This window comes from Myotis nattereri (assembly GCF_964212035.1).
Source record: "Myotis nattereri genome assembly, chromosome: 1".
Classification (NCBI taxonomy): domain Eukaryota; kingdom Metazoa; phylum Chordata; class Mammalia; order Chiroptera; family Vespertilionidae; genus Myotis; species Myotis nattereri.
Genome location: NC_138075.1, coordinates 28021433 through 28041167, shown reverse-complemented (window position 1 = coordinate 28041167; position 19735 = coordinate 28021433). Strand labels below are relative to the sequence as shown.

Below are 19735 nucleotides of genomic sequence, written 5' to 3'. Positions count from 1 at the left end.
CCTTGTCGCCGGCCAGGATCTTGAAGGAAGCCATGACTTGGTCTGCTGTGTCTGTGTCGGCCGTCTCCCGGGACATGAAGTCGATGAAGGCCTGGAATGTCACTACCCCCAGGCGGTTGGGGTCCACAATGCTCATGATTCGGGCAAATTCTGCCTCTCCCTGGAGAGAAGAGCCACCCAGGCCTGTCAGCCTCTGAGCCACACAGCCTGCTGAGACTCCGCACGGACCTGGAGCCCAGGGGCTCGGGGAGCCTGTGGTTGTAAGAGGAGGCACGACCTGGGCTGTCCTGGGGGCATGAGGAGCCTCTTCACCACACCCAACAGTGAAGACCCCGCTCAGGGCTCCCACCCCTACCCATGCCCGGCTCCCCTTGGAGCCAACTATGATAATGCTGATGATAATGACAATGACAACAGCTCCACCCACACAGCCATATTACATCCCAGGCACTATTCCAAGTGCTGTGCATATTTTAGGTCATTTAACCCTCACCACAGCCACATAAGGCAGGTGTTTACTTCCATCAGGTTTCCAGATGAGAGACATGCAGCCCAGAGAGGCTTAGTGACTTGCCCAAGGTCACACAGCCAGCAGTAGGTAGCAGAGCTGGGATTCGTAAGTTCCTTCATGTAACCTTTACAACAGCCCTGCAGGGTCCCCTCGCCTCATCCAGGCCCCCAAGCTGGTGATGGTGGAGCTGGGATTTACTCCTGGGTTCGCTGCTCCAAAAGCCCAGGTCTCACTCCTGTGCTGGGCAGCCCAATGTTCTGCACTTTGCATGGCCCAGGAGTCACCTGGCTGCCCCGCTAAGGCCCCTGCCCTGCTCTGATGGCCTGCACGAGGGCAGACAGCTGAGAAGGCTGGGGAGGAGCCTGGGCAATGCAGAGCGGCGGCAGGCTCGGCTGGCCATCACAGGGAAATGGCAGAACTCTCCACGCCTCGTACCAGAACGTGCAAACCAGCAGTCCTTCTGCTAGCCTCAGTTAGGCCCAGCCGTCCACGGTGGGAGTGAGAAAGCCTATGTCCACAGTGAGTACCAGAAGGTAAACTGGCACAGATGGTGGGACAGCCAGACCTCCAGGACACACAGGCCCGGGGCTGGGCCCTGCCTTCAAGCTGCATCTTCCCTGAGGAACAGAGCCTTGAGCCCCCTCTGGGGAGGGCAGCCCTGGCCTGAGGGCATCCAGACTGCCACGGCGAGGACGTGGCCTCTGTGGCCAGTTGGCTGCCCCTCGCCGGGACAGAGGGTGGGGTTTACATTACCATGTTGTAACCCATGGAGATCAGGCAGGCTCGGAAATCATCCGTGTCCATCATGCCTGTCTTCTTCTGTAGGGACAGTGGCATCGAGACACAAGGAAGACAGGGCACAGGTGGCCGGAGGGGAGGACGAGGTGTTTGGTTTCGGGGTCAGGAAGAGGAGAGGAATAAAGGAGGAGTAGATGTAAAACACATCCGGGGAAAATGTCCGGGAAGGAGGAAGACAGAGCAGGGAGATGCAAAGGTCCGTCCACAGGATGGAGAACGGCGAGGAGAGGAGGCGGGCACCGAGCAGGTTCCCAGGAAAGAAGCGAGGGCAGAGTCAGAGGTCGAAGTAGTGGGAGGAGCCCGACGCGGGCCAGGCGAGGACAGCAGGAGAGGGTGAGCCCCAGGGCCCACAGGGAAGGGAGACGGGGAGATCCAGACAGACAGAGAAGAGAAAAAGGAGAAATACGCATTATTTCTTGCCCCGGATGCCACCCCTGAGCGTGCTCCATGCAGGAGGCGAGTACCTGGGGGTCGTTGGCAATATCATAACCCAAGCTGATGAGGCAGGCTTTGAACTCCTCGGGACCCAGCGTGCCGGAGTGATCCTGGGGCCGCCGTGCGTCAGGCAGCGAGCCATGCGGTGCCAGGGAGGTGGAGGCCGTGAGGGGAGGGGTGGGCCATGCCCCAGGGGAGGGTGGCATGTGAGGGAGACACAGGGACGAAGGCATGCGGATAGAGAAGGTGGAGGGTGGACAGGGTGGGGGAGGAGGGAAATAAAAGTGCACATGGTTAGACACACGGACACGGTCCCGAGGGTGCCCTCTCCCCGGCACACGCAGCCCTGCTCCAGGAAGCAGGCCAGGAGGGAGCACAATGAGCCACGGGGGTGAGAAGCCCCCACAAGTGCCCAGCCCGCCTCCAGCCCGATGCCCCACCCCAGTTTCCAGGAGGGCTTCACCCAGTCGGGCAGGGTGGTGGGCAGCACCTAACCCCATGCTCCCTCCCCTCCCATGTGGTCATCCCGAAGCCCCGGGACACTGGGAGGGGCACCCAGCACGGACAACTCTGTGCCAGGGGGTGGGTGGGCCAGGAGGGAGCCCCCACTTCTCTGTCCTGAGGCAGAGGCAAGGGAAGGTCCCTACAGCCAGAGGCAAAAGGCCTTCCCATGAGGCTATGGCAGCCTTGCTCTCAAGGGCTGAAGCTGCAGGGTAAGAGAGCAAAGGTCAGGGGTCAAGGGTCCTTTCTCCACCCATGATCTGAGCTGTCTCTCCAGAAAAGCAGAGAGGCTCATGGGACACAGGACTGGCTTTCTAAGGCCGGCATTGTGCAATGCGAAGTAGGGCAGGCTGCTGGCAGGTGCTGCCTCCTTCCCCCTCCTCCTCACCTGCCCAGGATCTGGATCCAGCTCGGCTGCCCACACCTGGGGCAGTGCCCTCCAGGGCCCTGGGGCAGGGGCTGGGGCTGCTCTAAGCACGTGCAGGGGGGGCTCTCACCCGGTCAAAGTGGTTAAAGGAGGCCCGGAACTCGTTCATCTGCTCCTGGCTGATGCCCTTGGCATCCCGGGTCAGGATCTGGTTCTCCACCTCATTGATGGTCCTGGCGATGGTGGTGAGGAGCTGCTCCCAGCCCACGCGTATGTGCTGGATGCAGACAAGGGGCCAGTCAGGACAGGCTGCCCCTGCCACTCCCCCTGACCATCGAACGGTCCAAGCGATCAAACCGGCCTTCCGTGCGATTCAGTGTCAGCAGAGGCAGGGGAACCAGAAGAAGGTTCCAGGACAGAGGAGCCACAGGATGAGGGGGAAGTGCGGGCAGGGTGGTGGCTTCTGCCTGGGACAGCAGAGACCAGCCAGGACGGCCAGCGTGGGTCGGACAGGAAGGAGGGGAAATTTGGTAGTGGGAACGATTACAGGCTAAAAAATTAGGTAATTCTTTGAATATCCAACTCCAGAACTACACACATGTGCTTTCATGGTCAAAATAAGTAAGCATTCAGAATGCAGGTCCCTAAGGCAGTGTTTGGAGACCAGCATCAGAATCACTGGGGGGGCTTGTTAAAAATTTAGATTCCTGAGCCCCACCCAGACCCAGTGAATTCCGGAGGCAGAGTCTGGAAATCTGCATGTCAACAAGCTCCTTGGGAAACTCAGAAAGCACTGAAGACACAGAGCTCCCCGGGGTGAGGAGCAAGTGCCCCCTCACCCCAAAGCAAGAGTTGATCCTATTATGGCCAATTTCCGGGGAAGATGACAGCCTCCCCCTGCCCCGGCCCAGGAAGGGGAGTGGAAGGGGATCAGGGCTTCCCCCCAGAGCACCAGGGCCCAGACACCCACCTCCATGGTGTAGTTGGTGTGCTTGTTGTCGAAGATGAGCGCCTCCTGGATGAGCTGGTGGTCGCCCTCCAGCTGGTCGATCTTGGGCTTGTAGTTGATGATGCTCTTCTCGTACTGTCGCAGGTGGCTGAGCTGGTCCTCCAGGGTCCCGTGCATCTCGATGGAGATCCTCCCGATCTCCTGCTCACCCGGGAAGGAGGCCCTTGTCAGACCACCCCACTCTATGCCCCTGAGTTGGAGACTGGGGCCCCCATGCCACTGGCCAAACCCTCAGGTGATTCTTGGTTCCCACCCCAGGACCTGAGAGCCCACTGGGGTAATTAGTCAGCCCGGAGCTGGACACATTCAGCATGTGTGCTCCTTGGCACGGAAAGAGCGTCACAGCAGTGGGACACGCACTATCAGTGGATGAAACCCTGCCCCTCCACCCACCTCAAGGACCTTGCTCCTGTGTTCTGCTCCTCAGATGCCCACCGCGGCCCACCGCAAGCCCACCCATCTGTGAGCCAGGCCTAATCCCCATTTCTGGCTACCCTTCATCCATATAAGCAAACTGTGAAAGCATTCTGTGCACTCACATCAATACAACAAATGAAATGTTTCCTGAGCACCTACTATGCACAATGAGATAAGCAGGTGGGGAAGGGGGGGCGGGGGTGGCGCACAGGGGAGACACAGTTGTGAACTCAACCTGGGCTCTGCCCTCAAGGAACTGAGAGGGACACCATGCTCTAACCCAAGAGGTATCCCTCCCCTGATCTACAGCCCCGCCCCAATCTGGCCCACACAATTCAGTGAAAAGTGCCGCGCTTGCCTGAGGTTCAGTTCTCTCTCTGGGAAGACCATCCTCCTTGACCAAACTCATTGCTTAGGTGCAGGGATCATGAGGGAAGAGACCTGGTCAGCCAGGTAAGCCACAAGGGTAAACCAAGTCAGCCCCCCAGGCACTGATCCTGCTGTGGGACTTTCTCGTGGGACTTTAGTGGTGCCCTGTGTGGGTCTTGGCTCAAGGCAGCTTGATCAATGATTCTCTCTTATCATTGATGTTTCTGGCTCTCTCTCCCTCTCCCTTCCTCTCTGAAATCAATCAATATGTATTTATAAATAAATAAATAAATATTAAAAAATAAAAGACCAGACACTGGGACCAGCCCCCAGCTTCCTTGCATGAGCTCCATACCCTCTGTGGGGCAGCAGGCCAGTCACAGGCTCAGTACCCACAGCCCGCCACAGGTCGCGCCTGGGAGGAGACAAGGCAAGCCCGCCTGGCTGGGAGGGGGGCAGGGAGGGGGTGGGAGCCTCATTCCTGCCTCCCACGATGGGACCCACCTCCATCTTGGTCTGGATCCAGGGCCCGATGACGTTGGCCTGTGCCCCGAACTGCTTGCGTAGCCTCTCATTGTGCTGCTGGCGGGCATGCTCCTCCGTCAGGGCCTGGTCCCTCCGAGGCACCAGCTGCCGCACCTGGGGCAGGAACAACCATGGGACATTGGGGATGGGCCATCTGCCTGCCCCACACTTCCGACGAAAAGGAGGACCCAAGGAGGGAAGGGCCAGTCAGTAGCACACAAGCGCAAAGATATTGGCCAGCTCTAGAAGTTCAGTCATTCATTAACTTGACAATTTTGACTATGTGACAATAACAAAAAACACTGAAATAAATAAAAATCAACCAACCAAAAAGGGACAAAAATCCCTGCCTTTATGAAACGTGCAATGCCTCAACCAATGCCCAGTCCAGCCCTTGGACTCACATGGTCCCATTTGCCGTTGATCTCCTGAGGCGTGATGGTGGTGTAGGGATTGGTGCCTGCCATGTTGACGTGGTAGGTCTGGACAATCTTGGACACCTCGTTGTGGATACCCAGGATGGCCAGGCGCTCCTTGTCGGCATCCGGGAGGGTGGCCTTGAACTGCTCATGCGCTGTGGTCAGTCCCTGGACAGAGATGGGGATGCAGGAGAAGAACAATGACTGGAGGGGCTGGTGCCTCCCATGGGCCAGATGACCAAAGGCAGCCCTGCAGGTCCCAGAGTAGAGGTGGGTGGAAGGGCCCCCGGAGGCCTGAAGCCGTCAACCGAGGATTATCATGGCTCAGAACCAAGAGGGCCAGGCTGGCCAGGGAAGGTGAAGGCAGAGCCATCAAAGCAGTAGCTTCCTGCTCGGGCTGGTGAAGTCAGCAGCGACCTCAAGGGCACTTACCACCCCACAGTCAGGTCAGGAACAAGGAGTGCCCCAAGGCCTGCCCCCAGGTGACCTCCCCCAACATAGGCTTCCTCAGCGCTTTGCAAAAGCCCTTGCAATCTAACCCGTGCAGCTGTATAAAAGAACAAGGAAGCAGTTTAATTAAATGCAATCAAGGTTCAAGCGCTGGCCGGTGTGCTCAGTGGTTAGTGTTGGCCCACACACTGAAGGATCACAAGCTAGCTTCCCTGCCCCAGTCAGGGCCCATGCGAGACACAACCAATGGATGTGTCTCTCTCACACTGATGTTTCTCTCTCTCTCTCTCTCTCTCTCTCTCTCTCTCTCTCTCTCTCTCTATCTATCTCTTCCTCCCTCTCTTCCACTCTCTCTAAAAATCAATGGAAAAGCTCTACTGGTGTGGCTCAGTGGCTGAGCATCAACCTGTGAACACCTGAGGTCACAGTTCGATTCCCGGTCAGGGCACATGCCCTGGTTGCGGGCTCCATCCCCAGTGTGGGGCGTGCAGAGTGCGGCTGATCAATGCGTCTCTCTCATCACTGATGTTTCTTATCTCTTTCTCCCTCTCCCTTCCTCTCTGAAATCAATAAAAATATTTTTTTTAAATAAAAATCAATGGAAAAAATACCCTTCAGTGAGGATTAACAATAAATAAAGAAGATTCAAAATACAGTCTATTATAAAAGCTATTTTATCTAAGAAAAGGGTGTGGAGGAGACTGTTAATAAGTAAGTATATTTGCTTGCATATGCAGAGACTGTGTGGCCATACTGCTTTCCTCTGGGGAGGCGCTCTGGGGGACAGGGGATAGGAGCATGAACTTCCAGCACAACTTTCTCATCTTTCATATGTCACCCAATCAGAATAAATATAATGCAAAGGTTTCCAATCTATGACACCCTTGGGATGCTGTTCTCAATCCTCTCTCTGCAGGGACAGCCTGCAGGAGTGGGCCTGGCAGAGGGTGGGCCAAGGACGGCTGGGGAGCCGGCCACCGGGGGCGAGGGGGGCTGCACCCACCTGGATCTCCTCGATGGTGTGCACGATGAAGGTGTCCTGCAGGTCCTCCATGGCCCCCTCCATCCAGTTGTTGAAGGGCGCAGCCCGCTTGGCGTACTCCAAGTACAGCTGGTCTATGGTTTCCAGCAGCTTTTCTGTCCGCTAGGAGTGCCGAACGGGGCGGGGGTAGGGCCATGTTAGCACAGTCATCTCCAGAATCCCTCCCCTCTCCCCAAGATCCTCCTGGCCAGCCCCAAGTGGCCCAGGTCTGGGAGCACCGGGCTAACTCAGGCAGAAAGAACAGGCTGTCTCTGGGCACCACACCAGGGGGATGAGATCTGGTTTAGGGCCGGAAAGGAAGCATCTCCACAAAGCAAAGCCCAAACGCGGTGCCCGTGTGAGCCTTCCGCACTCAGGCCATGGCTGGGCGAGGTCGGAGGGGCCCCGTGGAGCATTCTTGCCCGCAGCAAAGGGAGTCACGGAGCAGGAAGGGGCAGGCAGACCGCAGGAGCAGGCCCCCGCCTCCCTCGGGGCCTCACCTCCAGGGCTTCCCTCCGCTTCTGAGTTAGGGCCCCTAGATTGTCCCACTGGTCGCAGATCTTTTGGCACCGGGCGTTGACACTGGGTGAGTCGTAATAGTCCAGCTCACTAGGAGGGAAGAGACAGGAAGAGTCAGGCGGCCCAGGCTTCCTATGTGGTCCGCTCTCCTCCACTGAGGCGGGGGCACCAGGGGTGCTGGAAGGTCAGGTGTGCTCGATGCATCTAGACTCCCGCCTCCCAACCTTCCAACTCCTTGCTTTCCGAGACCACCGGGAGAAGGCCAAAGAAGGCCCGTCCTCCTCTCTAAGGTCCCCACCCCAACCTCAGGTGGAGGCCATGCCAGTCTGCACCTGCAGCACAACACCCAGGAGCCACCAATGCCGGGAGAACTCAGAGCCAAGACGGGTCACCCTCTGGTCCTGCCCTAGTGACAGGTAAGGCCCGAGGCCTGTGACATGTGGGGACGACCTCCTGCCCAGGCACCGGGCTGTCCCACCCCCTCACGCATCAGGGCCTCAGCGCCCATCTCCCGCAGCCCCGCAGCCCCGCAGCCCCTGGCCAGGCCACACTTACTTGAGCTCCTGTGCAATGGCGGCGATCTGCTCCACGCGGTCCTGGTGGGCAGCCAGGTCGCTCTCAAAGGCCTCGTGCTTCTTGAGCAGGGCCTTGATCTCCGACAGGGTGGCCGTCTCGTAATCCTTCTGCTGCAGCATGGCCTCTTTGCCTGAGCCCAGAAAGATGAGCTAAAGCCGGGGCGCACCCCTCAGGGCCCCAGGGGCTCCCGTTCCAGGGGTGCATCCCCCCGGGGATGCCCACTGTACAATGATCAATCTTCTGCAGTGTGAGAAACCGGGTTATTCCGCTAAGGGGCCCGGCCAGGAAAGCGGCTGTTCTCCATGGAGCATGAATGGTGGGGCGGCATCAGAAGTGGTTACATACGAGGCTATGCCGGACTATGGGGGCACGTGTGGGGCATAACATTAACTTCATGGACAGCAGAAAACAACGTGGCATAATAGGAAAAAACAAGCCAAGCATAAGGGGTACCCCATTTTATAGTTTCTCCAGCGCTGCAGGGACCCCCCCCCCTTAATTACTCCCAGTGTGGTCAGCGTGTCCAGGCACAGTGCATTGACCAATGGTCAGGGCCTTCTTCGATCATCAAACGCACTGCCCTCTCTCTTTAGGGACGGGCAGGACTTGCACTTCTTGGGTTTCTGTTTCCCGGGAGGAAAATGGAATGACCTACGACCTCTCAGGACTCTCAGATGAGGTTCCCAGCTGCCTTGTGAAGTGACTAGCACAGGACGGGGAGGGACCCCGTCATGGATGCTCAGCCCTCTCAGTAAATGAAGGCTGGGCTGCGAGGCCAGGGGGGTGCCCAATGTGGCATTTCTTTCCTTCCCTCTACTCCTTCCTTTAAGTCCGAATAATATAACAATACAAAAAATTACAGAGGGAACTAGTTATCTCCGCCTTTCAGTCTTTCCTTTATGGATGTTGTGCTAACACCACGGGGTGTATATAAGTTACGCTTCCTGCTTCTGAGATCAGCAGCAGCACGTCATTGAGTGTCTACCTTGGCTCCAGTCTTCACCGGGGCCGCTGGGGCGGCTGTACATCCCGCCAAGTGGCTGAACCACCTACTGTGGTCGACGGACCCCTCAGCTCACACGACGTATTGCAGATGGTCTCACCACAAACATCTCCAGACACGAGATTTCCCCACACTTAGGGTTAATTCTTTAGGCAGTCTCAAGAAATGGAACTCCCGGGTTAGCGGGCAATACATCCTTAGGCATGAATGAGTCCACGTGGCCGGACTGCTGCGTCCGGCTGTGCCGGCATGCCAGCACTACTCGTGCCCTGGTTGGTGCTGCCAAGTCCCCAGGGTGGTTCCTGCTCTGTGCCTTGCTCTGAGCTGTTCCATGAGAGGACATGACAGAAGCATGTAGATGAAGAGTACAGCCTCAGCCATCCCCCTCTACTCTGCACCATCCACGCCGGGTAAATACCTCTGTACCCGCAATGCACAAAGCCCAGCATGGGTACCCGCAACAAGGGGCTGAAGCCACCCCCCTTGACTGAGTCCAGCACACTCCTATCCCCTCCAAGCCAAGCCACTCCCAAGTGGCCATGGGGTGTGGCCGTCCCTCTGGTCTCTCGCTTAAGGAGTGCGGGCATAACAGAGCTGAGTGGGGAAGTCTGAGCACTGGGCTCCACTGGCCAATGGGGTCTGCCCCAGGGGCTCTAGCTGACAGTCTCGGGGTCCTAAGATTTGGGCAACCGCATTCCCCTCTCCACCGCAGCCCAGGTTCTGAGGAAAAGACTATCCCAGGTAAGATTTTCTCTCTGGAGTGAACCTTAGCTGCCAATCACACACACACAGCCCGAGTGCCTCCGGGCTACAGTAATGGAGACACAGGCAGGAAAGCAAGGGCTCTGCTTCTCTAAACTGGAGGCAGGAGCAGGAGGAGGGAAGGCAGTGGAGGGGAAATGCGCAGGGCTACCATCTCCTGATGTGACCCAGGTGCCATGAAATGTTAAGCGACAACAACCCTATGAGGGGCTGGCCTGGGTTGAATGGTGCCCTCCCAAAACTCAGGTCCACCCAGACCTCGGAATCTGACCATATTTGGAACGAGGGTCTTTGCAGATGTATTTGGTTAAGATGAGGTCCTTATGGATCAGGGCGGCCCCAACCCAAAGGTGGTGCTTTCATTAGAAAAAGGAGAGGGAGGCTCAGTCAGAGACACAGAGAGGAACTGCCAAGCGAAGCCAGAGGCACAGGGAGTGAAACAAGGCAAGGAATTCCGGGACTGCTGCCAACCACCAGACCCGAGGACCGGGCGCGGGAAGCAACCCCGCCGCCACCCAATTCACTCCCAGCGCCCTCAGCTGTGGCAGAACCTCTGTGGCGTCAACCCAGCGTGTGTCGCTTTGTTGCAGCAGCCCCAGGAAACGGACCCAGGAGGGCACAGCATCACCTGCGTGGTCCCGATGAGGAAGGGAGACCTGGGTGTCAAGTCGCGGGGCTAAACTGACACTGCTTCTAGGTGGCAGGGTCGGGATTCAAACCCCAACCTCCCCGCCTCGGGGACATCACAGCGGTGGCCTGAACTATCAGCAACAGGCCTAGCGCTCTACACGCCAGGAACTTCTCTCGCTGCTTCACATGTACTAGTTCAGGTCATCCTCATAAACCGAGCGGACGGGCGCTACTATCACCCCCACTTTACAGATGAGAATGCTGGGGCAACCGAACGTGCCTAAAGCCGAAGCCCTAGTCAGAGAGAACGAAACCAACAAAGCAAGAGGAGAGAGTTGTGCTGATGGCGGGGCTGGGGGAGCGTGAAAGCTGGGCCGCCTCACCGTCCGTCCAGGCCTCATGGATGGAAGCCTTCTGCCGGAACTTCTCCGCCAGGTGGTCGAGCCTCTCCAGCCTCCGGATCTCGTTCAGCAGCCACTCCTCATAGCCCTTCTCCGCCTGCTCCAGGCAGCCCCAGGCATTGTTGATATCCTGCAGGGATGGATATGCACGGTCAGCCCACCGGGTCGTCAAGACGCCCACAGCTGCTCCAAGCCTTCCAGGAGCCTCTTCCCCATCTTGGCCGTGTCCGGCCATCCCCACCCGCCCCCACCCATCCCCACGGGTATTGCCCTGGGCTCCTGGGCAGGGAATGGGGGTCCCAGTCCACATGGGCCACTGAGCCGTGTGGGGAAAGAGCCCAAGGCCTTCTGTGGTCCCAGGACTGACTTCCAACAGGATTCATCACGTTTCTGGATCGCTCAAGGGCTCTGGGAAGTAGCCTGGAGCCTGCGGGGACCCTGACCTGGGCAACGAGTCTGGGGATAGTGACATGCTGAACACAAACCCATAGCTCTTTAGACAGGGAACCAGCAACAGGGCCACCCTCTAGTTACCATGAGGCCGCTGGGCGAGGCAGCGATGGGCTGGACCTGGCCTGCGAGCCACTCGAATCCCTCACTGGGTCCCCACCATGTGCCCGTGCCCAGGGCCTGGCTGCATCTGCCCAAGGGGGTTGGGGGGGTGGGAGGGTGCCACTTTTCCTAACTTGCACAGACCCTCTGACCAGCACTGGTTCTGGTCGCCTAAAAGCGCTGATTCAGCCTGGAATCCATAAAGGACCACAATTTTCCTAACAGCAAACACGTCAGGGGCCTTTATCCTCTCTCCGATTTCCTGGGATCCCGCCTCCTTCCAGCGTTGTTTCCAGGTTTTGCCCATTCCCTCCTTCCTGCTTTATGTGCCCAGGTCTTCTCGTTACTTCCATTTTAAAGAGCCAAAGCTCTACCCTGGTGGATTTTTGAAGTTCCTTTTACATATGTCTCTGGCTTATAGAATCTCCCCCCTCCCCGCATCCTCCAGAGTACGGAGAAATAACATATAAAGTGACATATATGTCATAATGACATGGAAATCTGGTCACAATGTTAGCTTTTTAAAAGAGCAGTTTATTAAATCAACATGCTTTAGGTTCCCCTTGAAGACTAACAGAATCTCTCCCCCCTCCAATTTTTTAAGTTAATATGGGGGTCGTAAGATTATAGCTAATTTCTAGTTTCTGAATTTTGCTTATTTGTACCTTAGAAAGAAGCCTACCACGGAAATCTGTTACTTGTTTAAGGTGATAAATGTGCTGTTTTTTTAAGTGCTTAAACAAGAGTCCATGGAAGGAAACATTATCTTTATCAGGCCCTGGCTGGGTAGCTCAGTTGGTTAGAGCATCATCCCCATACGCCAAGGTTGTGGGTTCGATCTCCAGTCAGGGCACATGCAAGAAGCAACCAATGAATACAAAATTAGGGGGACAACCAATCAATGTTTCTCTCTCTCTCTCTCTCTCTCTCTCTCTCAATCAATTAAAAATTTGAAAAAGATTATCTATCACTACTGAATTATGCCCCTTTTGGGTGAATATGTCAAGAGACATTCTGCTTGCAAAGATGATTTTTGAGGGGTGGGAAGCTGGCGGTCCCTGGGAGTCTGGGGTGGATGTTAGGGGTCTGGAAGGACAAGGCTGGCCTGGAAAGGTCAGGAGCAAGAGGCTCCCCGGGGAGAGAAGCCGTCCCCCATCTGAGTGCAGGTGGAGCCTGGCGGGTAACCTGGAGGAGCAATGATTCTGGGGCAGTGTGTGCAGGCCGGGCCCAGCCACAGCGCCGCGTGGGAGCAGCTCAGGCACGGAGGCCGACCGGTGGGGACCCGGGCTGGCCCCCTGGCTCACCGAGACCATCCTGCCCTCGGAGGGCATGAAGGCGGGCCGGTTGCTGAGGCGCAGCTTGGTCTGCAGCGTGTTGAAGTTGATCTCCAGCTGGCACTTCTCCTGCACCTTGGGCGGCTTGTGCAGGCGCCGGTAGTCGCGGAAGTCCTCCAGCTTCTGCTGCATGGCCTGCATGGTGTTCTCGGGCGCCCGGTTCTCCAGCCACGGGATGGTGCGGCGGATCCACTCCAGCAGCTGAGGGAGGGTCGGGGCATGAAGATGCAGGAGGGGGGGGGGGGGGGGAGACAAGGGCCAGCGCCCCTCTCCTCCGAAGTCCCTCCCATACAGGAGGCGCTGGCAAGTGTCTCTCCCAACAGCACACTTTTCCCAACTACCCCCTAGGCCACGCCCAGGCCAAGGGCAGGTTCCAGGCCGTTCCCTCTGAGAACCTGGGCTTCATGAACCCTGGCCCCTGAGGTACGTTAACTCCCAGCCGGCACCACAGCCTCCCTGCTCTGCCCGGGGAAGAGCCAGGCCTGGGGAAGATGGCTCGCCTAAGAGCAGGAGACTGACTTCTGGTTCTAGGTCTATGCTTGGCCGGGCCTCAGCTTCCTCGTCTATACCATGGACAGGGTTAACCGTTGCCCCCTGAGGTCCTTGATCGTGACCTTCTAGGATTCTAGAATGTGGTCCCTGACACAAAGGAGAACAACTGGCTCCTGGGGCACCGGCAGGACAGGGCCTGGGTTGTTTCGCTTGACGTGAGGGAGGAGCAGTGGAGGTGGGGGCAGGACATATACTGATCAGCTGCAAGGTGCCAGGCACGTCTCCCGAACTAAATCACCTGAACAATCCTGCAGGGTTGAGGGCTATGAGTCTCCACCCACCCCCGGTTATAGAGGAGGTGACCAAGGCCCTGGAGGCTATGTGACTTGCCAAGGTCACCAGCTGGAATGGTGAGCAGTGACCACCCCCAGGCACTCGGGCCCCGGAACTTGGGGTCCTGCGATGCGGGAGAGCCGATGCACCAAAGGGTGGGGCTGAGCTGTTCACAAAACTGGATGCTTTTAAGGAAGAAGCAGGTAAAACCTTAAAACTCAAATGTGGTCAATGGCAGAAGAGCAAACGCGGCCCTGCCCCTTCCTGTGCCCTGGGTGGGCCCAGCCACGAAGCCAGCCTGAGCCAGCACCCACCTATCCGCAGCCCCTGCCCCCGGCACCGGATCTGCTCCTCTTCCAGTTTAAGTGACACTCACAGAACAGACACCAGCTGGAAAGCCTCTGAGAGCCCCTTTGCTCAAGTCTCACGTGGCAAGTGAGAAAACCAAGACCCACAGAGGTGAAGGGATCGCCCAGACTCACTGTTGGCCACAGGAAAAGCCGGGGACTCTCTCGCTCTGAAGCCCAGAGATTGGCCCCTGGGCCCCTCTCTGCTTGTGGGAGGGCGGAGAGGAGCCCACACTTCCCCGGGGCAGCTGTGCTGGGGTCGCGGACTACACCCAGCCCGGGACTGTGCTCCAGGGATGGGTTTGAAGGTACAGGTTCTGGGGCTCCCTCCTCCCTTGGGGGGGGAGGGTGGGTGGCAGGGCCTTGCTGGGGCCAGGGAACCCATGGGTACCCACATCACTGGCCAGCTTCTCGTAGTCTTCCATGAGCTGTTCATTCTCCTGGTTGACGGCCAGCACCTTGCAGATCCGATTGGCTGCTGTCTCCGCCTGGCAACAGGACAAAGGCACGGTCAGCCACTAGCAGCAGGAGCACCCGGGGCGCACGGGCGCCGACAACGCCCCTCCCACCCTGCCAGCTCCCGAGACTTCGAGTTCACCACCTCACCCCTCCTCACCACCCGCTCTGCCAGCCCAGGCTCAGTCCCATGGGTCAGGGATGCTGGCTAGAGGTCCTGGTGGCTGACCTAGGCCCCCGGAGAAGGGCCTGAGTTTGAGACCCAACAACCACGTTGGAAAGAAACTAACCCGCTGACTAATACAATCAAAAGGCTCAGGCCAGGTGGCGAGGTGATTTCATGCCCATCCTGGAATTCCAAGTGCGGGCCCTGGATCCCAAGGCTCAGGATCCCAGGCTGGATTTGCCAAGATCTTGGAGATATCGGAATTCAAACCAGGGAGTCCTGGAGGAAGTGCGGACTGAGAAGCCCTGGGCCTCCCAGGGTCCCTGCAGAGCCTCCCAAGGCTCCTGGCCCGAAGTTCAAAGCGCTTTAGAGAGAACAGAAGGACCCACGACGGCACAAAGGGCAAGACTTCGGATCAGCTCAGCCTGAGCAGGACGCCCAGGAGGAGGCCTGGCACCTCTGGAAGCTAAGCACACAGGGCACGGAGAGCTGGGCACGGAGACACCCGCGTGGGCTCCGCAGCCGGAGGAACAAAAGGGCCTGAACAGCAACCGCACCCAAAGGCCCAGGGACCCCGGGGAGACGCTGCCTCCTCCGGCCGTGGGGGGGCACCGGCAGGGCCAGGCGCTCCTAAAACGCTCCGCTCAGGAGATCTTTTTAATTCAGCTGTGTTCTTGTGCGAGGGAGGGGAACGCAAAGCCTTTTGGGGGCCCTGGGATAGAAAGGAAGACAGCCGGTGAGACGACAGATAAGCATCGCGTGGCCCCGGAGAAGTGTGACCCTGCTGATGGATGACAAAGGCGTAAGGGCTGTAGAAGGATGGGGCCGCACAACCGATTGATGAACAAGACAAAACGGGTTTCAATGCAGCAAGACAGACTGAGGCTAGGCATAAGGAAGAACTTCCTGAGAATGAGGGAGGAATTAGAATTGGGAAGGAATGACTAAGAAAATGTAAACGTTTTTTTCCTTGCAGAACTTTTGAAATACGACATACGCCCACTAAACCACATGCCCTATAGGGGACCGTGCTGGGATGTGTATGTGAGGGGGCAGAGTGAGAGCAGCACAAATGTCCTTTCAAGCTCAAAGTCGAGACTGCACTCTCCGGGGTGAGCTGTCAGAACGGGGGGTGGGAGTGGGGGGGTGTTGGAGGCGGTGGGAGGGGGCAGGGAGCTTCCCCCAGGAGGGACTGGTCAGAGGGGGAGTTAAGGGCCCTCTGGTCTCAGGAAACTGAGGGAGGAAAAGAAAAAGAAACTAAGGGAAGGAGTTACATTCTAGGGCAGCGGTTCTCAACCTTCCTAACGCCGCGACCCTTTAACACAGCTCCTCATGTTGTGACCCCCAGCCATAAAACTATTTTCGTTGCTACTACATAACTGTAATGTTGCTACTGTTATGAATCGTAATGTAAATATCTGATATGCAGGATGTATTTTCATTGTTACAAACTGAACATAATTAAAGCATAGTGATTAATCACAAAACAATATGTAATTATATCTGTGTTTTCCAATGGTCTTAGGCGACCCCTGTGAAAGGGTCGTTCGACCCCCAAAGGGGTCGCGACCCACAGGCTGAGAACCGTTGTTCTAGACCCTCATTCCCTGCCTCCCCACCCAATTCTGCGCACTTCGCACACAAAACTCCCGTTTGGTGTCTTTCCTTTGGAGGAACAACAAGTACCCCTGGGGAATCCCAAGAGCTGACAAAGAGGGAAATTCCTTCCTGGAGCCTGTCCCAGAAGACGGGGCCCCGGGGACCCCTGTGAGACAGCAGGGTCCCGGGAACCAGGCTGGCATGCCCACAGCGATCTGCCTGAAGTCACTGGGGCCACCTCCCTGGAGGGCCAGGGCAGGCGACCCGAGGGAGGACAGTCCTCTGCTCTGTGCTGATGGGTGAGAACTCGGGGAGCTACACAGACCCTGCCCAGCGTGCTGACCAAGCAGGAAAGGAAGCATCGGGGGTTAGGGGCCACTCATCATAGGCGAACAGCAGCCACCGCTGTGATATTTCAGGGATAACGCTCCTCCTTAACCTCGTGTCCTCCTCATTCATCTTGAAACCCTGGGCTCCAGTTGTAAACGTCATGTGTCCGTTTATCACGCTGGCAGACTGAGTGATGCCTGCGTCTGTAGGGTTTTGGGAGACAGGCCCTAGGAGGCTCGGGAGCCTTGCCCATCCCTCAGAGCCTGCTGGCGATTCCGGAGTCAAAGGGGGCTCCTTTTGGACGAAGTCTGGGGGAGTTCCCATGTGGGCCTCCTGGGGACTTTTTACAAGGCCCAAGCCCTCCTCTCCGCCTGCCCCCCTCCCCCCACCCCCACCCCCAGGCTGGCCTCGCCAGGGGAGGCAGACTAAGAAAACCCATCACTCTAACCAGGAAGCCTGCCTCTGGGAACAAAACATGGACCTCATGGAACAAAAAGGGCCTTTCTTTAGAAAAGGCAATAGCCCACCTGCAAACTTTGGTCTCCCCCTTGAGGGACAGCCTGTCCCCCCCCACCCCCCCACCCCCCCACCCCCACTGTGCTACCAGGAAGCAGGCTGGAATCCAGATTTGACTTTAGAGAAAATGACAGGCACAAATCTCCAAACTCTGACCCTCCCTGGCTCTCCCTGCCCAATTCCTCCCCCAACAAGCAGGCAGGCAGCCCTGCAGGAGCCGGCGAGGTGATGGGTTACACCTGCTCGCACGCGGGTCCCTGTGTGGAGAAGGGTTCCCTCACCCACCCTCCCAGCCAGGAGGTCAGAGAGACCAGCCTGGACGGACAGACTTGGTAAGGCCTCCAGGGCATAACCCTGGAGTGAAAGGCGAGAGAGACCCCTGAGGGTGGGACCGGGCCTCCCCAACTTCCTGGTGCTCTAGCTTTTCTCTGCCGTGGCTACAGGAACCCCAGGCGGGTATTTAGGAAGGAGGCACCCACCACGTCTTAAAGAGGCTGCTCTAGGTCAGAAGGTCAAAGGAGAGATTTGTTCCAGGGGAAGAACAACTCATCCCCCGAGGAACTTGGAAATCGAAGCAGCCCCAGAGTCGGCTTCAGGCTGAGAGGGAATGGGACCAAGCAGCAGAATGCTCAGCTCTTCCCGATGGTGACAGAAGGGACCCACACAGGTCCGATGGGCTGAGAAAGTGTCTGAGAGGAACAGCCAGACAGATGACTTGCAAGGGCCGAGGGAAAAGGCTATGGAAATCTGTGTGTACCTTTCCTAATTTCCATTTTCATGACCCATCTAAGCTGCACTATCTTATCTAACACAGTCATATGTTTGGTTTACGTTAGAGTTATTTTTTAGAAAGCATGGACCATGATTCCCGGGGTCCTTAGAGATCCCAAATGACAGCCTCAGCTGGGCCCAGCCAAGCGCTGCTCTGAGAACAGCTACTCTGCCGGCAGAGGAACCGTCCTCAATGATGGTGACGTCAAACCCTGTGGCCAAATGACACACGCAGGGCCCACGGCCCACAGATTCACACGAACGCCACAAAGACCTCATCTGTGACATTTTCAGTCAGACATTTCCCAAATCTAACTAGAATTGCCTACTTCCTTCCTCCCAAGTCAGCACCCGCCCTGGTGTCCTGCCAGGGCGTCCCCCAGACCGAGGTGAGTGGGCGCACAGCAGCTCAGCCCTGTCCCCGCTGTGGTCCCTGCTCCAGCAGAGGGACGGGACCCAGACCAACACTAACGTGCTCCCCTCTTGCAGGCAGCCCTGTCACACCTGGAAGCTTTGGCACAAGCGGTGACCACCTTCCCCAACAGCACAGGCTGCCCTTCCCACCTCCCTGAGCCTCTCACTTGAGGGCTCCTATTAGACCCTAAGACTCAAGCTCAAGTGTTTCCTGCTCAACAATCTCGGTCCTGCAGCCCCCACAGGTCTGCAGCCGAGCGGAGCGCTGGCTACACAGCAGCCATCCTGACTCCTTTTATTAAGGGTTTTCCCAGATGGACCATGAATTCCTTCAGGGCAGCTGGGGGTTTCTTCCCCTAGAACAGTGGTTCTCAACCTTCTGGCCCTTTAAATACAGTTCCTCATGTTGAGACCCAACCATAAAATTATTTTCGTTGCTACTTCATAACTGCGATGTGGCTACTGTTATGAATCGTAATGTAAATATCTGATATGCAGGATGGTCTTAGGTGACCCCTGTGAAAGGGTCGTTCGACTGCCAAAGGGGTCGGTCGCAACACACAGGTTGAAAACCGCTGCCCTAGAAGATTCACAACAGTAAATAAAGCAACTGACAGGCAAATGGAGGATGCAAACAGTATCTCCTAAAAGCATCCAGAAACACCCACAGCTCGAGCCTGAAAGGGGAGTTTCTCAGAGACAGTTCCCACTAGACCATGACCATGAACTTTAAAAGCTTCACAAACTGCATCAACAGAATCTGCGTGTTGCCTGCCCATTCCAAACCCCTACAGGGAAGAGGAGAGGAGAGCTGAGGAAGAATTAGAACCAAAGCCAATGATTCAAACTAAAGTCGGTCCTCATCTGACTAGGAAAATCCACCACGCACACTTGCATGCCGCTCACCTGTGTGGGTACACGTACTGCTACCTCTGCATACACGTGTACACACACGTGCAGGCATGCATTAGACTGCTGCCTTTCTAGTTCCACTGTCCAAGGCTTGACAAGAGAAAGACAGGGGAGGGGAGGGAGGGCAGCAGGCATGGTTTCGGCAGACTTCCCCACGTTGGCTCCAGACAGGGAGTCTGTCAGGACAGGGTGTGTGAGTCTGAAGGACGCCTCCTTCCTCCGCAGAGAGGAGGATCCCCCCGCCCGTGGCCTGCTTCGCTCTAAGCAGCTGCCTGAGCCTTGGAAGTGGTGAGGGGCGACTCTGGGTGAGGCCCTGACCCAGGACGTGAGAGGAACACCGCCACCCCCACTGCCACTCCCCCTCCACCCAGCTGGGGGCCTTGTCCTCAGACGTGGACAAAAGGAGCGTGAAATGGTTGCAACAGGGAGGAGTGAGAGGGAAGAGGGGTGGGGGTAGGTGTATGAGATCTGGGAGGGAGGAAAGCAGGCTGCCACACACACACACACACACACACACACACACACACACTCCTCCCAAGCATTATCACCAGCCAGGACACAGGGAAGGCTTCAGAGACAGGGAAGGCCAGTGTCACCCGGCCTGAAGCCCGGACGGAACCCCTGGAGGAGGAGAGAAGGAGGAAGGAGAGCTCAGGCGAGCCCTGGACACAGGCAGCCAGACTGTGTGTGGTTACCAGGGCGGGGAGTCCCCTGAGGCAAGCAGATCGATGCCGCTCACATCCCGGCTAAAAGGTGGGGGGTCCGAGGGGCTGGAAGAAATTGACGAGAGAGAGCAGCAG

The 19735-nt window shown here is 57.2% G+C and overlaps 1 protein-coding gene across 3 annotated transcripts in view; it reads right to left on the bottom strand.

Annotated features, from left to right (window-relative positions):
- ACTN1 (actinin alpha 1) overlaps positions 1 to 19735 on the bottom strand; it is a 91605-nt gene that overhangs the window by 896 nt on the left and 70974 nt on the right. The window contains exons 9-21 of one of the 3 annotated variants that reach the window (XM_081110154.1): positions 14167 to 14259; positions 12570 to 12800; positions 10696 to 10843; positions 7897 to 8047; positions 7323 to 7431; positions 6805 to 6945; positions 5337 to 5519; positions 4912 to 5046; positions 3583 to 3762; positions 2743 to 2889; positions 1774 to 1854; positions 1265 to 1330; positions 2 to 160 (exon numbers count right to left, since the gene is read on the bottom strand). In XM_081110154.1, coding sequence (XP_080966280.1) covers positions 2 to 160; positions 1265 to 1330; positions 1774 to 1854; positions 2743 to 2889; positions 3583 to 3762; positions 4912 to 5046; positions 5337 to 5519; positions 6805 to 6945; positions 7323 to 7431; positions 7897 to 8047; positions 10696 to 10843; positions 12570 to 12800; positions 14167 to 14259 — 1824 coding nt within the window. The remainder of the gene's footprint in view (position 1; positions 161 to 1264; positions 1331 to 1773; positions 1855 to 2742; positions 2890 to 3582; positions 3763 to 4911; positions 5047 to 5336; positions 5520 to 6804; positions 6946 to 7322; positions 7432 to 7896; positions 8048 to 10695; positions 10844 to 12569; positions 12801 to 14166; positions 14260 to 19735) is intronic. The other 2 variants (XM_081110155.1, XM_081110156.1) reach the window with 2 other exon arrangements.